The following is a 23,005-nucleotide window of genomic DNA, read 5'->3' on the forward strand; positions in this document are numbered from 1 at the left end:
CTTGGCTGGGGACTCCTCTATGTTCTGTCTTTCTGTCTTTGAAGCCCAGCCCAGTGCTGAGCTGGAAATGCACCAGCTTTTCCAGAACTCTCTCCCAGTTTCTGGAATCCCCTTTATAATAACCCGTTGGAACACTTTGACAGGGAGCTCATTCACTCACTAGGCAGTTTGCTTCATGATTTCTTACTGCTTCTTGCTAGAATATCCTCTTTACTACTGACAATGGATCACCCAGTGGTCTGAGAACCAATCCTGGCTTGACCACATAGTTGCATGACTCTGAGCCTCAGATTTTCAGGTTTTACTTGATTAATTAAATTTAAATTTAAATTTAAATTTAAATTTAAATAGCTATATGGTGGCTACTGGGTATCGTACCAGAGAGCACAGCTTCCCAGTGTCATGGGAGGAGTGAGGATAAAGCACAGAGCAGGACTTCCCCACCTGGTGCCTTGTGTGTCTATAAAGATTGTGGAGGCCCCTCTTGAGTAATCATGAATCCTGATGATGAGTGTAAGGAAATCGCCCAAGGCTGGGAAAGAAGCATCTGAGGGGGTTAAGGATGCAGAGGGGGCAAAAAAACCCCTCAATTCTCAGAAGAGCCTCCTCTTCCAGCATGTTGGGGGGTGACAAGGTCCTTCCAGCAAAGGCCTTGAGTCTTGAAAGTCAACTGTTGAAGAGACAAAGAGAAGAGAAAGATGGACCAGGTAGCCCACAGACCTGGGGGACGTGGAGGCTGCAGGATTGTTTACACTGTGAAAAATGGAGATAAAGAGATGCATTGGAAATAGCATTGACCTCTGTCTGGGTGGCTTATCATAAAATTGCCCACCATAGATAGCTACTGTGTATCCAGTTTACTATGTGCCTGGCTCTGCGGCAAGTGGTTTACATGTATTATCTCATTTAATGTTCACAACGACACTATGGCATAGAGACTACTATTATCTCCATGATATGAACGAATGGTGAAACGGAAGCTCAGAGAGGTCAAGCAACTGGCCCAAAGTCACACAGCTAGTGAGTGACAGAGCTGGGATTCCAACGTTAAGCCTGGCTGATCGTGAAGTGAAGCCCTTGCTCTTTCTCCCAGTGTGTTACTGTTCTCCTGTCCAACCCTCTTTACGTTTCTATAGCTTCTCAGTAACTTTGCATCAATCTGGACATTCATCCTATAAAGTCATGTCTTATCCCCATTTGGCAACGATGAAAAAATTGAGCCGCCAATAGGCTCAACAACTTACCTAATAAAATATTAGTTTAAGGGCATCTTTAATGAAACTGTCTCAGGAATCGTTTTGTACAATTTTCTTTTATATTTAAAAATAAATCCTTAGTCATATTTTGCTCTGTTTAGATCTAATTTACTTAGAAGGTAATTGTCTCCATCTTCTTGGTTCTGGATGTTTTGCAATAAATACCTTTTTGCAAGAAGAAATGACATTAAGACCTGACATGGTATCACATGGATCTTGAGCAGAGTTCTGGGCTCCAGACCAGGTCGTTCAAGTTTGTTTGGTTTGCAAGTGTTGAAAACGATTCGAACTGAGCTTTGGAGGAAAAGAAGAGGAAGGGGGAGAATTGATTAGAATAGAGAGCATTTGGAGAGTCCAAGGAATCAAGTAAATGCAGAAGCCCTCTGTTTGGGGGGGGTGTCAGCAAGGAGAAATTCTCAGACCTCCTTTGAGCGACAGACTTAGCTCCTACTACTACCCAATCCCCCCTGTAAATCCCAGGTCAGAATTCTAAATTCCCAGGAAAATAAATCTGATCGGCCCAGCATGGGTCACGTGTCTACCACCTGAACCAATCAGGCTTGGTGGACGGGCAGACTCATGCAAGGCTGTCCTAGAAGGGGCTGCTGGGATGCATACACCTGTAGGGTGGAGAGAAGGTGGGCAGCCGGGCTACTAGGAGAGCAAAAGAGGGACTCTGATATCTGGGAAAGAACCTTCCCAAACCCAATCCACTGTGGCTGGATGTCCTTTCACCGTCCCATGCTGAACAGATTTGTCTCCTCCTTCCCTAGAGAGTGCTGACAATTTTGTAATGCAGAAGTCAGCAATTTCCATAAAGGGCCAGATAGTAAATATTTTTGGCTTCACAAGACCATACCTTGGGCACGGCTGTGTTCCAATAAAACATTATTTATGGATGCTGAAATTTGAATTCTATATAATTTCCGTGTGTCGTGGAATATTCTTCTGATTTTCCTCAACCATTCAAAATATGAGTAATCTGTACAGAAATAAGTGGCGGGTCAGATGGGGCTTGGGGGCTGAAGTTTGCAACCCCTGCCGATGAAAAACAGCATTAAGTCCTTCGATCTAAATTTTTACTTTGAGGTAGAGAAATCAGCAATGGAGGCAAATATCACTTCAAATGTTGCAAGTGAAAACTACATCAGCCTTAAAAGGACTTAATTTCATATTTAATAAAGTAATTGCAAATGGCATCAGCGATATTGATCGACCTACCCCTCCGCCCGGGTCAGTGTCCAGGGGACATCACTCAGCTGTGTTTCATATCTGCATCCTTGTCAAAGTGGCGTCAGCAATGAGCAAATTCTGGTTTCCTGAAGATCTTCTGGCCGTTCCTTAAGTTACTTAAGATCTGGCTTTCCTTTCTTTAAAAAGATCTCATTGGGATTGGAGAGGGTCACATAGAACAAAGAACCAGGATGGAGCTGGACTAGAACATAGCAGGCCTGCTGCCCACCCCGTCCCCACCAAGCCCGACCCCGCAGTCATGCTGATGGTATGGAATCAGGTGTTAATTTAAAAAAAAAAAAAAAGAGGAAGAAAAATTAAAAAAAAAATCAAAATCCTCAGATGTTTCGTTGGAAATGTTGAAGCTCCATTCTTTCTGAATGAAAGTCAGAGGGGAGGGAGCCTGGCGCTAGAGGGGACTTGGTACCAGAGCCTCAAGCTCCAGCCCCTGTCACCCTGGCAGGAGTGGGGAGGGGGTTGGGGAAGGCTGGGCCTGCAGGTTCCATCTGAGATCCCAGGTGTGTCAGGACTCCATAGTCGGTCTTTCTTGTACCAAACTGATCTCTTGGGTTTCTGGCCTGGGGAGAGCTGCTACAAACCCCAAAGACACATAGGTTCCATTAGCCATGTAAGAACAACGGCAAGTATCAGCCTTTCTTGAATTAGGAGCTAGGCTCCCTGCTCAATAGTTCACGTAGACCTCTCCCTATAGTCTTCACTTCCAGCTAGGGAGGTCGGTGCGATTATTAGGGTGCATATCCCTACATGATGCCTGAGGACATGGAGGCTCGGAAATTGCATAAGGTCTTAGTTTGGGTTCTCCCGGAGCCTGAGATGAAGAGCCACGTGCAAGCCGTGCATTAAGGAAGTGTTCTCAGGGGAGAGGGGTAAGGGAGGGGGCAAGCGAGGAGCTATTTCAGGGGAAGTCCCAGCCCCAGTGTGACACTGCGGGGTGGGGGGCCTAGAGTGTAAGGTGCACCTCAGGGGTCACCCTCCTTCAAGGGTTCCAGCTGACTTCTACACCATCAGTCACCGCTAAGGGCTGCCCCGGAAGGATGTGCAAATATCTCCAGCACTCCGAGGGTAGTCTTCCCAAGAAGTCACAGGAACAGCCTTAGAAGCAAAGGCACACGGAGGAGGGGCGGAGGGGCACACAGAACTGCAGCTACTCAGGGCCATGGTTCCTGAGTGGAAGAGGCGGGTTCAAAGCCCCGGCTTCGAACTCCAGAGCTTGGGGCTTTAACACGAAGCTGGTGTGCCCCCCAACCTCTTCCAAACACTTGTATATGCCTTGTATATGGACTCCTGCTGGTCTGTGTCAAAGTGTTCACAGGGCTTTGGAGAAATGAGAAAAATATAAGTGTATTTGAATTTTTATTCCTCAAATTATGGTCACCCTATTTTTTTTTTTTTTTTTGGTAATAAGCTAGCCTTTCTTTTATAAAACAATGGTGATAGTAAGTTGCAGAAATCATATTTGTGTTTTGCTTTCTTTTTTTTTTTTTTGATGACTTTACTTGGTAAAATAAAAAGCTGAGACAATATATCAGTTTCCCTAAAGTTTTTTGTCCCTTTTCATTTAATAGTCCAGGGCACATGAACCATCAGGGTCCAAGAATATACTTTGAATTTTTTCAACGGCTGAGAACCATGTTTCTCAAAGCATTCCATGCAACATGAATCCTCTAAGATACAGTGAATTAAAGGTTCCGGGGATGATAAGTTGGGAAACCTATATCCTCGAGCCCCCTCTGGGAGAGTTTATTAGGTACATGAGCATATTAAAGGCTCTGACAAGTCCTGCAGCAAAGAAATGTACTTAACTTAGTTTTACCCAGTGCCCTTTTGCTTTTTGATCACACCCATTAACCTGCCATGAACATATTTCAGGAAAATTCCATATACTGGCTAAAGCCGCTGTTCCTGGGGCCCAAGAATGTGTTTTTCCTTGTTTGGCTCGTTAACAGCTGAGGTGGCATTTCACATGTGCGTAAACCCCCAGGAGAGCCTCCCGAGTTATAAATGGTGCAGCGGAAACAATGACCCAATTGTCAGACATCGTGGTGATTTAGAGCCCCTGGAAGGGTAGGGACATTTATGACATGGCATAGAGCTGGATGCAGGGAAGTCCCAGCCTGCCTGCTTGCTTGCAGCTCCAGAACCAGCAGCCCACTCCAGGAGCAATGATCCTGGATTGTTCAGACAAGCCGTGACCTTCAGGCATGTCTTAGCAACACAAATGCAGAAGTCAAATAAGGCTTGCAGGTATCCAGCCGCAACCAGAGGGAAGGGGTGGGGTGAGGGAGTGGGGGTGAGGGAGTGGGGGGACCAAGGGGTGTGTGGGCATGGGGATGAGCAGTGGGAATTTGAGCATTCTGAAAGTGGGTGAGTGCGGTTGTGCGCTCATGTGAACATGCAGAGGTCAGCTCTGGCAGGTAAAGCAGGGGCTTGGGGGGGTACACCCCTGGAACCTGTAAGCTCTGAGAAGAGAGTGTAAGCCAGAGGCTAGAGCCCCCTCTTCGGCTCATCAGGCCCAGCCCCCACACCTCATCCTGGCAATCGAGGCCCTCCACACAGGTTCCCCCATCCAAGTCCCAACCCTGTTTCCCAGAACGTCCCAAACTAAAACACGCCCCGAGGGCTTACCCTGTGCTAAATACTTTGAGTATGTTGTGCCATGTCACTGAGTCATGAAGGAGACACTGTCGTGATGTCCATTCACAGACGAGCAGACAGAGCCTCCAAGGGACGAAGTGACTTCCCCAAGGTCGCATAGCTGCTAAGTGGTTTATAGACCGGACTCAAATGCAAATCCAGGGCTTACCCACCTGCCTATGCATCAGGATGCTCCTGGCTCAGGCAGACCTGCTTGGGGGGGGTGGCAGACTCCCTGAACTGACATCCTTAGTTTGTTGCTCTCCCGGCGTGATTGGGCAAATGATCGGAGAACCGGGCTCCGCTCTCAGGGGGGCCCCTCTGGCTGCGCAACCTTGAGCTATCACCTCCCAGCACCTCCCCGATTCAGCTTCCACAACTACAGAACAGGGATCGGAATTGCCACCTCCGTGAGCCGTGTCATAGCAGGCTGATGTCTGAGTGAATGACAGTGCACGGATTTGTGGCATGCCCGACACTCCACCCGCCACGCGGAAGGTGTTCAGTAACTATTACTTGACTTTGCCTCTGTCCCTTAGCGATTCCTATAACTTCTCTGGCCCCATCTGCCACATGAAAGTGGCTGAATTGCCTTTTTCTGGGAAAGCTTTCCTAATTGCTCCCCCCTAGACCCAGCCAGCGACCCCTCCCTGCCCCATACCTAGCAACATTTATAGCAGGGTTTCTTAATGTCGGCACCACTGACATTTTGGGCTGGGTAATTCTGTGTCCGTGGCAGGGGGCGGGCTCTGTCCTGTGCATTGTGGGATGTTGAGCCACATCCCTGGCTTCTAGCTACCATGCTGGTAGCATCCTCCAGTGGGGCTCTGCCAAATGTCCCTGGGGGCACCCTGCCCCTGGTGGAGAACCAATGATTCATGGCAATCGCTTGAATTCATTGCAAACTGTGTTTCTGGGAGCCCATCCAGCACTGCAGGTCAGAACACTGGCCCCAGATTCCAGGTGTCTGGGTTTGGAACCTGGCTCCATGCTTACCATTGTACAATTTAGGGCAAGTCACTTAGCCGCTCTGAACCTCAGTTTGCTTCATCTGTATAAGGGGGACAATGAAGTATTTGCTTCAGAGGACCACGGTGATGATAAAATGAGATGACAAGTGTAACTTGCTTAGCATCGTGTCTGAGAACAAGCTGGTGGGAGGTGGGAGATGAGGGTGGGCTCTGGAGGGTCTTGATTGGGGCAAAGGTGAGGAGGAGCCCAGGGGCCAGCAGGGTCTGAGAGCCCTTGTCCCTGCCACCTGGGCAACTGGGTGGCCTCCTCTGTGCCTTGCTTCTGGCTCCCAGGTACTTCCCCTGCAGCGGGTACACGGAGGTTAATGAGCTGTTCAGTTCCGCTGACTTGCAAGGCCTCCCTCACTCAGTTCAACACCTGCTGTGCCTGATTAATGGTGGCCCTGCGGCCACAGAGGACCACAAGCCGGAACCGGGACAATCAATTAGTTCCAGGCCCCAGGGAAGACTCTGGCCCCTTCTCTTCTGCTTGAAATAGGAGCAATGAGAATGGAAGGTTCTGGTCTTGTCCCACACCTCCTCCCCAAGTCAACACTGTCCCAGAGCTAAGTGTCAGATCTGGGCTTGAAATAAGTAATGTCTATTGGTTATTGATGCCAGGAATGGTGTGAAGTGTTTTACCTGCTTTCAATTCCAAGCGCAGCTGTCTGAAGTGAGAGCAATCATTATCCTAATTTCACAAATAAACCAGGGCTCGGAGAGTTGGCATCCCTGTCCAGCCAGGTCACACAGCTGGTGTGAGTAGTACAGCCCAGGGCTGAAGCTCAGATGCTGCATGAGACTTTGACTTGCTGGAGTCTCAGTTTTCCCATCTGTAAAAATGGGGCCCCTGACACCCACCTCCCTATTTGATTGTGGTGAGTGGGGGGAAATCATGCTCGTGAAGGTGGGTTGACAAGGTTAGAGTGTTAGAGCCCAAGTCAGAGTTGTCCTCTGCTTCCTTCTGCTGTTGGATGAGTTGAATATTCCCTGCCTCGCTGGCTGGTTTGCAGATCAGAAGAGATCTTGTTTCATAGAAGCACTTTGTAAAGTGGGCTTTAGTCATCCAGTGTACCTGGGAGCTGCTGTGCTGAGCGTGTCCTCAAGAGAGCATGAGCTTTGGGTTCTTGCCTTGGGTTGGGTCAGTTACTTCATCCCCCTGCACCCAGCTTCCTCATCTGTCAAATGGAATTGGGTGGTTGTAGGGATTAGTGAGACAATGCTAAGGACTTTCTGGGTTGGGCACAGAGCAGGTGGTCAAAACGCAGAGCCATCTTTGTGTGTGTGTATGTATATGTGTACAGGTGTGTGGATTTATTTTTTTATTTTTTATTTTTTTAAAGATTTTATTTATTTATTTAATTGACACACAGAGAGAGAGAGAGAGGGAACACAAGCAGGGGGAGTGGGAGAGGGAGAAGCAGGCTTCCCGCAGAGCAGGGAGCCCAATACGGGACTCGATCCCTGGACTCCAAGATCGTGACCTGAGCTGAAGGCAGACGCTTAACCAACTGAGCCACCCAGGTGCCCCGGTGTGTGGATTTATTAACCATACCATATTACCCCTAGGGAGAAGACTCATCTGGCTGCCTGGAATAATACTTGGCCAGGCTATGATAATTTGCATTACTGTTCAGCAAACACCCACGTCCCTCCCCTTCCTGGTCTGGGTGAAGTTTACAGCCCCATCCTGTTGAAAGGCTGGGTCAGGGGCACTTGGGCAGCTCAGTCGGTTAAGCGTCTGACTCTTGATTTCAGCTCAGGTCATGATCTCAGGGTTGTGAGATCGAGCCCCATGTCGGGCTCTGCGCTCAAGTGCAGAGCCCGCTTGAGATTCCCCCTCTTCCTCTGCCCCTCCCTCTGCTCAAGCATATGTGCTCTCTCTCTCTAAAATAAATAAACAAACAAATAAATAAAAAGAAAGCCTGGGTCATATGACTTGCTTTGGCCATGGAATATTAGTGAACGCAATTTGAGAAGATGCTTTGAATGTGTTTGTGCAGTTTGGCTTGGCTCTTCTGATCTGGTGATCACCTATAGGATGAGCATGCCCTAGGAAGCTTCTCCTTCAGGGAGACATGTGAAGCAAACTTGAAGTTGACAAGAAGCCTAAAGGGGAGACTTGGTTAAACCAGCCAAAACCTACAAACCCAGGAGCTTGAGAATAAATGCTAATTGTTGTAAACCATGGCATTTTGGGAAAATTTGTTATGCACCGTTATCATGGCAAGAGCTGACTAATACACTGGCCAATGTCACATCTCAAGATTTCTTCCATACAACAAACGACAACAGAATTCACACCTGTTTTGGCGGCAGTGTGATGCAGTAATTCTCAAATTCTTTATTGGCATAAATAATTCAGACAATTGGATTTTCACTAAACATTGCACTAAACACAAGAAACAATAGGCTTGCCGGCTCAGAGGCTCACAACCTGTCCAACAGCCCAAGTTAGAAATACTTTTTTGAGAAGTGTAGAAAACTTTATAAATGATTCTGTACAAATATACACAGTGGACTCTCCATCCATCTGGCCTTCTTTTCCTGGATGCATCTGAATCAACTGTTCTTTCCCAGCAACGAGACGTTGGCAATGAGTAAGAGAGAGACAGAGACCGAGACAGACAAAGATGAAAAGGGAAGAAGAGAAGTGGCCCCAAAAGGAAAACATGAAACCAGCTTCTTACATTAACTCATTCTGCAACAGTCAACACAAACACAGAGAAAACAGTTTGGACCATTGGTCCATGTCAGTCTGTACAAGAATTCATCTTTATATATATATGTATATATATATATATATATAATATATATATGTATAATATTTATAGGTATATATATATACTTTTTGTATAGAAAAGGTAACAGCGTAATTTACATAGAGAGAAAGCTTTTTACAATTGAGAATTTTCCTAAGGTCAATAACTTTGAGAGTAATCAACCGAATGAATCATGCGGTAATGTTCATGGAGTGGACCCCAGTGCAAGATCAAAGCATAGGGAGAGAGAAACAAGCTGAGGGTGGGACTCAATGGCCCAAGTTTGGGGCACTCACCACGTGTGACCAGACTCATCCGGCCCCAGTGAATGCCCTTGGCCTCCATCTTGGGGCCTTGGAGGGGACTGGTCTTGCCAGAGGCTCTCCAGTTTCCTAAGTTTGAACCTCTCCCCTATGCATGCTGACCCCACAGCAGCTGAAGAGTGTCTTTATGAGTCTTGGGTCCCCCTCCCCATGTCCACCAGTGCACCAGCCCCTAAGAAAATGGATGACACCCACCACCTCTCCATTCCAATCCTCCATTTTTTTCTGGAACATTTCCCTAGAGGTGGAATTCCTAGGGACGTTTTGATCGGGCCAGTGAGAAGAGAAACCACATATACTGAGCACCTACTGTGTGCCAGGTATTGCGCAATTCTATTGACATTCATTATTTCATTTACTCCCTCCAGTAACCTTGAGGGTTAGGGATGTACTAAGTGCTAGAAGGCTGCATGAAGCTAAGAAAAATCCAAGGAATGCTTTGGGAGAACTGCCGGCACTGAGAAATTGATGGCGAGGTCATTATCCGCAAGAGCGGATGGCTTAAGAAATGCACGTTGAGTCAAGCTGAAGCAGGTAAACCTGATAATTTACAGCAACCACACACACACCATGGTAGACCTGTGGTCAGCGAAGAAACTGTTTCCTATCCTTCAAACCCTGACATACATTTATAAGGACAGTGGGACACAATATCCCACCAAGAGGGCACATTTCCACATTTTATGCTGTATTACAGGCCTGGCCTGTGGCCCACTATGATCCCTAGGTCTTCTTCAGCTACTCTGTAACAAACCAGTATTTTGCCCATCACGCCTGTCATGGTTAGTTGGAAACCCTGAGAGTGGGGTCTTTCCAGCAGTAAATGTCCACGTTCACACACGTCCTTGACCTCAAAGCTCCAGTGATCTATGCCACAGAGTGACATAAACTCCCCATGAAAGAGGCCATGGTGAGACAGCTTGCTGGTATGGCAAGACACGTGTGGGCCTCAGAGAGATCAGAGACACAGGTCACAAGAGCAGGTAGGAAGGACTGTGAAGCAGAAGCAAAGACAGGGAAGAAAATGCTTTAGAGGGAGGGCTGATCACCAACCCATCCACAGCACAGATACCCGTGGTTTGAAGAACCCAATGAAGGGGTCCTAAGACACGGACAATGTGTGCAGGCAGGCAGGGATGCAGAGGGAGGCCCGCAGGGCCAGAGAGAGCTGCAGAGAGAATCTGAGGCAGCCTAAGTATGACCTGATGCTAGTAAGCACAAAACCCTCCCAGGGCATCATCTTCTCCAGGACCCTAAGGCCAACTGCCAGGACCAAGACATGGCAGGAGAAGGTGGGATCTCTATGTCTGAGCCAGGGCACCTTGTATTTGGGGTTGGAGTCTCCCAGGACCTGACACCATGCTTGGGGGAAGAGCAGGTGGGAACAGAACAAGTGCCCAGGGTCGGGCTTTCAACAAATCATGATCTTGCCTCTGCACATGGGCTGTTCCTTCTACCTGACACACTGTTCCCTACCTCCCACTCCTCTACTCAAATCTCAAGACGAGGTGCAGAAGGCCCCTCCTCTGAGAATGCTTCCTCAAAGGTCCCTGTTGGGGTTGGGGGCTCCTCTGGGGTCTCAGGATCTCTCTCAGGACCTGTCTATCCCCTCCTCTAGACTCAGGGGTTCCCTGGAGGCCGGCACCACTCTTCTTCCCCATTTTCCCAGAAGGCACTTAATAAATACTTGCTGAATGAATATATGACATGCAGTCTCGGGGACTGAAGGCATAAGGGTTGCTTGGTGCTGGGGTCAGTGAAAGGTGTAATGAGTGTGGCTGGGGACACAAGCCTTGGAAATATGGGGAAGATTGTTCTAGAAGCCTTCAGCAGCTCAAATGGTGGCACTTAAAATCCACCAATAGGCCAGAAAGTTGGAGCTTCAGGGGTGCTAGAGGAACATGGTGTGGCAGTTGTTCCCCATGGATCTCCCTCCACGGGGAGCAAGGGCGCTCAGCTGAACCACAGCTCGGCAGTGGGTGTTGGACCCACTTGGGTGACCGGATGCCTGACATTCCACCATTTGGGCTTCCGGCCGCTGTGTGCCCAGGCCTGGGGCTTTCTGAGGATCTATTCCTGACAGCAAGGTTGGGAAGCGTGTGTGGGGGCAGGGAGAGGAATAATCTACAGCACTCCCTGGGGCAGGGAGCACAGGGGCCCCAGGGAGGGGCTGCTTAATAAGGGGGAGGAAGGAGCCGGAGAAGACGTTGTGCATCTCACAGTTGTGCTTAGGCCGGGCCCGCCCTCAGCGCCCGCTCCAGCCAGGCACTGCCCAGCTGCCTGCCCAGGATTTGCAGGGCGCTGCCCAGCACTCCGTAGGAGGCTGCTTGGGAGGCCAGCAGGCCAGGGTGGGAGCCTTGCTGTGGCTGGACCAGTCCGTGAGGGTGGCCTGGTGTCTACACTGTAGCTACATAGCAGTTACTTGAACTTACACGAGTTCATATGTACCCATTTTATTATTATTATTATTATTATTAGCAACACAGATAGAAAAATAAACAAAGGAAAATGGCTACAATCTTGGATGACCAATGCATTGCATTAATTGTCCAAGACACACTGAAGCGGCCACTGCCCCCAAGCCGGGCAGGGCTGGGGTGGGGAGAGGTCGGCGCCCCCCACAGGGAACAGGACCCCAATCAACTCCGCATCCTTCTTGGAAGGTGCTTGGCTGAGTATCCCCAGCTCACCAAAACGGGTTTCCCAGCCCCGGTCCTTTTGCCATGCCTGGCTGCCCTGCTCCCCCAGTCCTGGGATCACTGGAGTCGGTGGGATCGGATTCTAGGGGTAGAGGCACAGGCCCCACAGAGCTCGACCACAGCCACTGCCCGCCGCCATGCCCACATCAGCCACGTAGGACGGGATCCAACGGCCACCTCTCATCCACACCATCCCATTTTACTGCTTATTCTCCACCAGAGACAGCGGTGTTAACTCTCTCCTCAACAGTGAAGTAGGGGATTGGAAGGAGGCTGGCATATCTGGGGACTCTCCTTCCCCGGGGAAGACAGAGGGGACTTCCCTGAGTGGCCCTGGAGAGCAGGACTAGGGCTGCCTGAGGCCAAGGTCAAGGAGAGGAGCCAGCTTCCTTGAAGGACCATGGGAGGATGGAGTGGACCACCATGGAAGAAAGGGGGAGGATGTGACTGGTAGAGCCTGAGGGTCACTTCCTACCCCATGAGCCGGGCTTTCACGCCTGTCTTGTCCGTGTAGATGGGGGACGGCCAGTCAATGTCCTCCCTCCCTAGGCAGCCTTCCAACCACTGAAGATGCTAAATATTCCTCTTAAAACCCATTTCTGTGCCATCATCACTTGAGGATCTTCCTCCTTGAGTTTTTCCGTTTCCCTCTGTCTGATTTCCTTCTTCTCTGCCAGGCTGCAGGTGGCCACAAGCTGGATCTGGACCCCAGTGATCTGGGCAGGAGACAGTATACTCAAGGCCTCACGCCTTGGCTCAAACCAGTGAAGATCAGATGGCGACACGGTGCTCCTGGAAACCAGCCCCCCGCCCCAGTGCTTTGCCATTGCCCGCAAAAGACCTTCAAGACCCTCCCCAGCCTGGATACTCCAACTCTCGGGCCTCCAGTGCCCAGTGCAGTTCACCCCCTGTCCATCCTGCTCACCGGCCATGGCCTCCGTCCTCCCCTGGGGTCTCTGTGTTTGCTGCTCCTTCTGTCGAGAATGGTGGTTCTCAACAAGGGGAGATTCTACCCCCTATCCCGCCCTGCAGGGGACATGTGGCAATGTCTGGAGACATCTTTGGTTGTCCCAACTTGGGGGTGGCAGGAAAGGGAGGGTGCCACGGGCATCTGGTGTGGGCAGGCCAGGGATGGCTGCTCAACATCTTGCCACGCACAGGACAGCCCCGCCACGACAAATGTCCCCAATATCATCAGCGCCGCGTTCGAGAGACCCCGGCCTAAAAGGATCATGCCTTCCTCTTTCCCCTTCTTGAGAGCTCCACTCAATGTCACCTCCTCAGACCATTGCACCTGCTTCCTCCACAGCAGGACCCCCTCCCCCAATCTCCTGTTACTGGCCCGCTGTTGGTTTTCCTTCCCTAAGCCTCCGTGAGTTGTGATTCATATATTGTGGGCGGCTCCTTGTCCATCTCCCCTGCTGGACTCTCAGCTCAGAATGACTTTGTTTCACTCATTACTGAACGCTCAGGGTCCAAGATGTAGTAGATGCTCAATAAATAACCCATCAAATACATGGCCAATGACGAGATAAGCCCGCTGCATTCTGAACCAACCCGGATGTTGGCATCTGCATGAGGATGCCAAGACCCCTCTCCCCCCTTCACCAGCTCATCACTTAGCCCTCCAGAAAGGCCTCTCCATCTATTGTCTGCCTGTGTTTCTTCCTGCTATCCTAGCCCCAGGCTTTCCAAAATCCTCACTGTAGCTCTGGAAGTCAGGGTATTTTTAAACGAGAAGAACTAGCCAAGCTGGTGGTTTTTCTTTTTTCCTTTTTTTTCCTTAAGTGGTGAAAAAGAAAAACTAAGATTTGTTTTTAATCATTAGACTTTCAAATCTAAGAAGGCACGATGCAAATAGCACGTTGGCATAAACAATTGTTGCCCGCTCAATGGAGGGAGGGAGCCTTTCTTCTGAGCTAATTTAAGCTGAATACATGGCAGCTATTTTTCATCCCTACTATTGTGTGACTTTCTCCTCAGCTCAACGGGCCAGGCCGGGGGAGATGTTATCTGGCAGGAGGTGGTGGTGGTGGAGGATAAGGGGAGGAAGGAAGCGAAGAGGCAGCAGACGGAAAGTACTCTCAGCTGCTTATTAGAGGCAATTCAAGAGCTCAGGAGTAGAGCTGGTGGTCCACTAGGACCCCAGGGAATTCCACCTGCGTGAAAATTTGATTTTGAGCCTTCCTCGCAAGGAAGGAACCGAAAGTAACTGGAGTCAGGTTCCTTTTCCTCACTCTCTCTATGCAACATTCCTTAATTCAGAGATGTCCAGACTGAACCACAGAAACTTTTACAAGTGGCCCCAAGAACAGTCCTTCCTGCTCCCCTGCCTAATACCACACACGTACACACAAACTGTATTTCCTTAAGGTCCCCAGGCCCTCCAGCCCAGATGTTATGTGGTTGGTGGCAGCATTCAGGCCCCGAGAAGTCATTCCCTGGAAGATAAATGATGTCTCTCCAAGCAGGCAGATTACCAAATAGGATCATACCCTGGGTCTTAAGGACAGAATCTTTCTTTCTGCATTTTCCAAATTTCCAGACTGAAAATAAACTACCCATGTCCCCATCCAGTGGCAACTCTGATGTCCTGAGGCTGCATCTGTGCTCAGCAGAAAGGCATGCTGTGATTGATTAGTAATGTCTGCCAAGAGTACAGGAGGGGACAATGGTGGCAGAAATGGCACCTATTTGTCCTCATTGGACTAGATCACTCTTCCAGATCTTCTAGATATAGATCATTCTAGATATTCATCCCAAGAACCTAGCTGAGATAAAAATTCTGGTGAAGACCTAGCTGACGCCCCTGAGGGCATGACTTGTCTATTATTTCCACATTGGTCATCAAGCCGTGGTATGTTGGGACAGTCACCCCCACACAGCAGATTTGACCCCTCCATTGAAAGACACAATGAGCCAAGAGTTTTCTACTTTGTGGCATCCTTGTGCATGGAACCACTGTACACATGCATGGAACTGGGGTCTCCCATCAGCAGGCCTGGGCAGAGTATGTGGGGTGGCAGGGGCAAAGTTTACTGGGGGTCAGCATTTCCTACCAGTATGGAATGGAAAAGCAGGAGCATCTGGTGACCAGTGGCCATCCTCAGCCTCATCTCTCTGCCCAGATGCATCTCATTCACCTTCCAGGTTCATCATTCACAGTGCCATGCTCCCGGGGAGGCCAACTCTGAGCAGGTGGTCTCTATAAATACTGGTTGGTGATCAGCTGCTCTTTTCTGTGGGCCAGCACATTGGCCTTTGCTCTCAAAGGACCGTGCAAGATATCAAGTCAAACTCACAGAGATTAATCTTGTTGTGGATTCAGAAACCAGCCTGGGAAACCTTGGGAAGAGCAGCCTGCTGTCAGCCTTTTAAAAGATTTTAACCACACAGTAGTGTGGTTAAATGCTCTGATAAGTCCTGCAACCAAGAAAAAAAAAATTTAATCTTGGTTTGCCTAAGCATTTCCAAAGCATGTTTGTCCCAGGACCCTTCTGATAATGCAACATTATTTTCATCTAGTCTGCTATGAAATTAAAGGTCTATGGAACATGTTTGGTAAACTGGGCCTAACCTAGATCAGGCAAGCTCCAGGCAAAGCCCATTTCCTCCAGCTCGGTCCTCAATAGAAGCACAGCGGCCATCTCAACTCCATGGAGATGAATCCTTCGTATTCTTGGTGTTAGGGAAAGGCGCTGTGTGATCTCTACGAGCAGGAAGGAACGAGCCATTCCCACCCCTGAGAGGGAGGAACACTCACTGGTGAGTTTCTGGGGACAGGGGATCACAGTTAAACATCCAGTCCAGTATGAGAGAGGCAGAGGGCCGGGCAGACGGTGCAGGCTGCTTGCAGCAGGGGAGCTGGAAGGACCCAGGAGAGCAACCTTGTCAACCCAGACGCACCCTTCCTGGAAACCCGGGCCATTGCCGGCAGCCTGTCAGTGTTCCCAGACTGAGAGCTTCCGTGCAAACTCCTCCAGGGGTCCCCACCCTCTCCTGTGCCCTCCTTCAACCACTTCCTGCTTTCTCTCCCTCTCTCCTGCTTACAAGCTACACATGACCACAGAGGCTGGTACAGTAACCTCCCGGGGGGCAGTGGGGCATAAACCACTCAAACAGGGGTGGGTTCCTAGGAACGCATGAGGCCAAAGACTCGTATTTAAAATGTTGTCTCTACCTCTTAATAGGCTGGCTTGCATTTCCCACAGTTTCTTCACCTATGAAATGGGGATAATGGTACCTGTTTCCCAGGACTGTTGGCCCGGCATATAGTAAGTGCTCAGTGAACAGAGGCTGTAAGAGATGGATCACTACTCTTGCCTCTCAGGGCTCAGATGCTCTGGGACCCCTGGCCAATGGGTCTCTTTACGAGTCACATCCACGGAACCTGGCAAGTTCATTCGGGGTGATGTGGGATCCATAGCACAGAGCCTGGTTGTGGGAATCCCATTAGTGCCCGACCCTGCCTGTGGAGTCCCCTCCACCTTCCCTGCAAGGAGGGGCATCTGGCCCCCTGTGCCAGTGCCTCGCCCCATCTCCGCATTCTGCAAGCTTTTACTGAGCACCTACTATGTGCCGGGCAGTATACTAGGTAAGACCTCTCCCCGACTCTCTGCCCCAGTTGCTTAGAGAATGGCGTGGCTGGACAGGAACCAGTCATTTGAGCTGATCATCAGGAGCAGTGACTAGAGAGGAAGGTGGCCCCCTTAGTGTGACGTGGAGAGAGTCAGGGAGAATGAGAACTTTCAAGACCCCGGTCCCCAGGTTCGGAAGCCCACACTGCATTTGCTTCTCCTTCCCCTCAGAGGTCAGGACTATTCCCTTGCAGGTGCGTGCAGCTGACGGTGGCGGCAGTGGGGGGTTAGCGGAGGCTGGGGCCCAGGGGGCAGCATCCACCTGAGCCTGCTCAAAACCTCACAGGCACAGCCAAAAAAGGATACAGCAAGCACATGGCTCGCCATGCTCCGTTCCTCTGCTGCTGAGCAAGAGCAGAAATAAAAGCAAGTGTCAAGCCACCAACCACTTCAGACTGGGCTTAAGCACACTCATTCGATGGTCAAGTGAGCATCACACAACAGACAGGCCGCCCACCCCCACCCGTGGAGATGACATCGGGACTATCGGACCCAGGGATGAAGGTGTCAGGTTTGATAAGAGCAACATCAGCGTCCTGACCCTCATGGCCCAGGGGTTCTGGGACCTTTCTCCCAGGAGGTCTGCTGTGGAAGAACCACGGTGACCAGTCAAGGCATGAGAGAAAGCTCCTTAGAGGGTGTTATGGGTTGAATTATGTCCGCTGCGCGCACACGCACACACACACACCCACCCACACACCCACGAGACACGTTGAGGTCCTAAACCCCAGTCCCTCAGAATGTGACCTTACTTGGAAGTCAGGTCGTTGCAGGTGTAATTAGTTAAGGTGAGGTCAAACTTTAGTAGGGTGGTGTCCTTATATGAAGACGGACGCACGGGAAGGCCACGTGAGTTTGGAGTCAGAGGTGGAGAGATCCATCCACAGCCAAAGAATGCCAGAGATGACCAGCAGCCCACCAGGAGCTAAGAAGAGGAGGCCAAGGAAGGACTCCCTTGCACAGGGGGGGATCAGAGTGTGGCCCTGCCGACACCTTGATTTTAGGTTTCCAGCCTCTAGATCTGTGAGAATGCATTCCAGTCATTTAAAGCCGCCAAGTCTGTGGGCTTCGTTATGGCAGCCCTGGTCAACGAACACAGAGGGAGGGTCTTGGGTGGTGGAGTATCTGGAATAAGACCAGCCCTTGGGGGGAGGGGGAGAGGCGGGGGTGGTGGTGAAGGGAAGCCTGGCAGGGGATGGGGATGGGGAGCGGGAGGGGGAGGGGGAGGGCAAATCTGGGGACTCAAGGTTGAGCACAGCATGGGAACAAAAGCTGAGAATAGGAGTGTCACCCTGAAGGTGCCTACAATCACAGTCTCAGGAATATCAAGGGTCCTCGTGAGGGACGGAATTGTGCCCCCGGCCACAATACACACTTCCCCCTAACCCCCCAGATTCCTAGGTCGAAGCCCTAACCGCCAAGGTGATTGTATCTGGAGAGAGGGCCTTTAAAGAGGTAATTAAGATGCAATTAGGTCATAAGGATGGGCTCCCATCCAGTCGGACTAGTGTCCCGTAAGAGAGACAGACACCGGGGTTGTGTGTGCCCAGAGGAAAGGCCACGTGAGCACAAAGCAAGAGGCAAGCTGACAGAAAGCCGAGGGGGGAGGTCCTAGGAGAAACCGTTGCTGCCGACATCTCGGACTTGGACTTCCAGCCCCCAGAACTGTGAGACATCACTTTCTGCTGTGAAGTCCCCCACCTATGGTATTTTGTTACACGCTGGCCTGAGCTTAATAGGGTCTTAAATATAACCAGTCCTCCCACCCTCCAAAGCCCGAATTCCCTCTTTACACGCACACCAAGCGGTCTCCACGTCTGCCCAGCCCTCTCCAAGGACAGGGAGCTTCCCACTACCCCAGGCGGCCCATCTCGCATCTTGGGGCAAGCTGTTAGAAAGTTCTTTCCTCCCTGGAACGAGTTCTCTGCCCCCTCTAACTCCCAGCCTGGTTCATGTTCCTCCCTTGGGAGCCATATGCAAGTTGGCTTCTTCTTCAGTGAGACAGTCCCCTCGATCAGAGGTTGGCGGGTGTCTTCTGTAAAGGGCAAGGTTAGAAGTATTTTCGGCTTTATGGGCCACACTGTCTCTGGCACCACAGGACCAAACCCCGTGGTTCGTATGGAAATGAATGGCGGTGGCCGTGTGCCAGTATTGATTTCGTTTATCGACATTTGAATTCTATAGAGTTTTCATGTATTATGAAATATTCTTCTGGTTTTTCCTCAATTAGAGAACGTAAAAACTATCGGGGGGGGGGTTGGATATGGCCCTGGGCCATACTTTGCCGACCCCAGTTCTAGATTTTGCAAGATGGGGATTGGGCCCCGGTCAAGCGTATACCATTTCCTTAGATGATCAGCCACTGGCAGTGAGGGGGGACAAAACCTGTGGGAGGAGATGAAGTCTGGTTTTGTGGGGGTGGGGTGGGAAAGGGGCAGGGCCAGGTATCCTAGATACAAAAGTCTAGTCGTCAGAGATCAATCCAGGGCTCCTATGGACCAAGAAGCCAGAAAGAGGGGGGCCTCTGTGGCAAGATGGGGTTTTCCCCGTTGACCAGCAAAAGGAAAACCAGGATGAAACAGAATTAAGTAAAGACTTTGAGTCTCCAGCTTCATGCACGGGGATATCCCCACATATGGCCAAGGGGGTGCTCCCTGGAAAGGGGGCCCCATTGTAGCAAATGCACGTGGCCTGGGAAGTTGGGTAGCATTCAGGGTGCAAATCCACGTGCCCTTCAAAGAAGGCAAGGTCAAGGCTTCCCCGGGGCATCCTCACTCTGGGGACTGGTGCACTTGGGAAGCCTGTGTAGGTAAGGGTTTGCTCAGAGCAGGGCCCAGGGATAAACAACTTGCTGTCGGGCACAGGGCACCTACACACAGCAGTGATGGGGACAAGTGCACACACACGCAGTCTTTGTTGTGTGGATTCTATAGAATGAGTCACAGGGGAAGCTGGCAATGACTATGTAAACATACACACACCTCCCCCCCTTTTTTTCTTTTTTTCCCTTGCAAAAGATTAATGAATGTGACCTCCTCCCAATATTTGACTCATGAATAAGATTGAGGTCAGCAGGGAAAGCAGAGATTTGGTTCTTCCTTGAATTGCAATGTCTGCAAATGAAAAGGGCCCTCTAAACAATTCAGGGTGGCGTCACCAGGAGGAGGGCGGCAGGGAGGGGCTTCGGAAGCCTGGCTGCTGGAGACTGAGGAAGGTGGGGGCAAAGTAAGGACATGGGTGAAGAGGGAGAAAAGTCAAGAGCAGGTGACGTGGGGCCAAGGACAGACCCAAGGAACCCTGTTTTGCAAAGCAGAGAAACTCCTAGGGAGACGGGAAGGCTGGGGTATCCCCCTGGATCCCTCAGACCTTGTCCTTAATCTTAAGCTGGTTCTTGTGAACAAATGGAAAAATCAGCCTTTGGAGTCCCACCCCTGGGTCTTGACAAAGGCTCTGGGGGGCCATGTGAGTGAATTCTGGAAATGAGAGCGGCAGGAGGGAGCAGTCCTGGCAGTCCCTGGCATTTCAGCTGCAGGGCAGCTGTGTCCGGTCTGCTCCTTCCCATCCTCATTTCCTTTCCCGCACTTAGGTCCATGACAAAGACTGGGGCTCATGGACCCCAGAAGTCCTGATTGGATTCAAGAGGAGCCAGGATTGGATTTCAGGCCTTTGGGGAGCTGGTGGGCAGAGCCGAGGCAGGCCCAAGCCCATGTTCGGGGTTGGTCCACCAGCTGGCTTGCTGGGATTTGTGCAGGTGTGTATAAAACGGCCCCGAGATACACAAGTGTTGAGCCAGGAGCCACAGTAATAGAAGTCCCCAGAAGGGGTACATCCACTTAGGACTAGCCCACAGGGGGGCCTTTAGTCTCTGGTCCTGTGCAGGTGGGAGCCCATTCAGGAAGGCCCTCTGGGAGGCTCAGGGGTACCCCTTGGCCAGAGGCTCCAGAAGCATGACTATCTCATTATTTTTCCCAGTTTGGAAAGCATCTTGGCCCCCAGAGCATGAATCAGTCTGGGGATCACCCAAGGTGGGGAAGACCCCCACACACCCCTTACATCAGGTGGGATGTTGAGTCTGAGCTCAGGTAGGATTTTTGAAGTCTTAGGTCTCCTCTCTGGGAGGGGGGTCCCCTCTCTGGGAGGGGGATGTCGGGATAAGGTAGTGACCAGAAGAAAATCAAGCCTGGGCAGTGCCCAGGGAGGACAGAGAGACTGTGGGCTGACCCTGGGCATCCTACCTGCTGCCCAGCTGCCCCGCAAACGCCCTGCTAGGGGACAGGTTTCCTTTTGGTGCCAAGTCAGATGGGCTTTGGGAACAGAAGACATCCCCTCATAAGGGGTGGAACATAAGAACATAAGACAAGAGGCTCACTGTATTACTCTGACTGCCTGACCTGCTTCCTGGATCCTTCCCGCACAACACTTGGTCCCAAGGTGGCTGGGAAAAGCCACCAGCCCAGAAGGGAAAGAGAGGGAGGGATGGAAGGCATGAGCACTGAGCAAGCACAAGACAGACCTCTCATGGGGAAACCACTCTGGGACTCGGCACCAGGCTGGAGCTGAGAACGCAGAACCTCTACAGCCTTCCTCCTCACCTCCCCCAGAGGACTTACTAAGGGTAAAAAAGGGGGGGATCCTTTGCAAACAAGATGCCATGCATACGCCATATAATCCAACACACATCTATCCGGGACCCGCGCCCGTCTCTGTGGTGGACAAACTTAGCTGGTGTCGATGCCAGAGCAGGAGGAGAGAGAAGGAATGTTCTAGAACTTCCTCCCCAGACCCCCAGTTCTCAGGGCCCAGACTTCAGGGGGGTATCAAGGACAAAGGCGAGCTGCAAGGAGCCCTGAGAAGTCCTCTTGGCGGGGAAGCCACTGTGCTTTTCAAATGGCAGGGGAGCATGGGAGCAGTAAGGCGTAAAGGGACGGCACCCTCACAGAACAGGAGAAGGTGGCAGACATGGGGAACCATGCCCCAGAGAGACCCAGAACTCAAAGACATGCAAGACTGTTTTGTGCCCTTCGGAGCTACGTGCAAAGGAGCCACAGATCGTGACAGGTTTGGGTGGGAGCCTCTGAGAACAGATGTTTACAAAGGAACAGCTGAGCTCCCTGGCCCAGGTCCTGGCCCTGTGGCCTCAGCTCCCCACCCCACCCCATCTTTCCAGAGAGTGCAGCTGGGACCCACCACCCAGGGACCGAGTCAGCTGAGGGGTGCTCCAGGGCTGGGGCAGCAGGGGGCTCTTGCTTGTCACGGGGGATGGAGAGCAAACGGCATTGCACACCGAGCCACGCATGTACACACAGACCGGTCCTGTGAGCCTGCCCACGTGGGCCTCCTGCTCTCGCTTCCTTGGTCCAGGGCCTCCACCTTCAGCCTCCAGTTCTCTTCTCGACACGGCCCCTGGGCCGCATGGATCAATCCCGCGTCTCCCTGGCTGGCCCCAGTAAGTCCTAGCTCAGGGGTCCCGAACCCTGCCCGGGCAAAAGGGCACGGGTCTGGGGAGTGGGGAAGCTGCCGAGCTCGGTCGTGCAGTGCTCCCAGGCCGGCCGGGGTCGGTACCCTCTGATGGTGAGCCTCTGGCCTCCTGAGCTGGCAGAGGGCAGAGCAGGGAAGGAGAGGTGGCTCGGGGGCTGAGGCATCTGAGTGCTGTCCCTTTGTCCAATGGTCACAGTCTGCAGTGGGGAGAGAGGAGAAGGGCAAGAGGTCACTGGATACAGCAATGCCATCTTTGGTGAATGAGCACCCTCTCGGTGGGCTAGGAGGCTTGGGATGAGCTGTTCCTGTCTACAAGAAAAGGTGGAAGGGACACCCATTTATACTGAGGTCTTACTATGTACTGGGTTCATGTACCTGATCTCATTTAAACCTGAGAATAGCTGGCAAGATAGGCAGCTTATACCCCTTTTGCAGATGAGAAAATGGAGGCTCAGAGAGGTTAAGTGTTTTGCCCAACAGTGCACAGGAAGCAGCAGGGTCAGGATTGGAACCTAGAACTCTTCCCACTTGAGCAGGTAGCCTCTGGACTAGGGATGGTCCCCAGCATGTGGGCAGGGCTGCTGCCATGTGCTATTGCTGAGCATGCTCGGTAAGGGCTGGAAATACAGGAAGAAGAGGTGAGACCAGGATCCACACCATACACTCCTGCTATGAGCAGAGGCTTTGCTGACCACTGTTGAGCCAGGATCTGGGCAATCATGGCAGATGTTGGTGCCCACTCTCCCAGCATGGTTCTAGAAAGAACCCTGAAGGTACACAGGTAATCTTTGTGTAGAAGGCAGCAGAGTAGAGGGGTCAAGATCATGGATTCAGGATCCAGACCAACCTGGATTCCAAGGCCTGCTCTCCTTACTAGCTGTGTGACCTCTTGGAAGGTACTTAGCCTCTCTGTGCTTTGGTTTTCTTCTAAGTAAAAAAGTAATAGTGCCTC

General features: G+C 51.1%; 1 protein-coding gene across 1 annotated transcript in view; it reads right to left on the reverse strand.

The window, feature by feature from the left end:
- Positions 1–8,471: 8,471 nt before the first annotated feature.
- KSR2 (kinase suppressor of ras 2) overlaps positions 8,472–23,005 on the reverse strand; it is a 467,494-nt gene continuing 452,960 nt past the window's right edge. The window contains exon 26 of the mRNA XM_064577689.1: positions 8,472–22,250. Coding sequence (XP_064433759.1) covers positions 22,244–22,250 — 7 coding nt within the window. The 3' untranslated portion in view covers positions 8,472–22,243. The remainder of the gene's footprint in view (positions 22,251–23,005) is intronic.

The sequence above is a fragment of the Mirounga angustirostris genome, unplaced genomic scaffold, assembly GCF_029215605.1.
Source record: "Mirounga angustirostris isolate CCGP_5_RB_7025 unplaced genomic scaffold, mMirAng1.0.hap1 SCAF_14, whole genome shotgun sequence".
Classification (NCBI taxonomy): Eukaryota; Metazoa; Chordata; class Mammalia; order Carnivora; family Phocidae; genus Mirounga; species Mirounga angustirostris.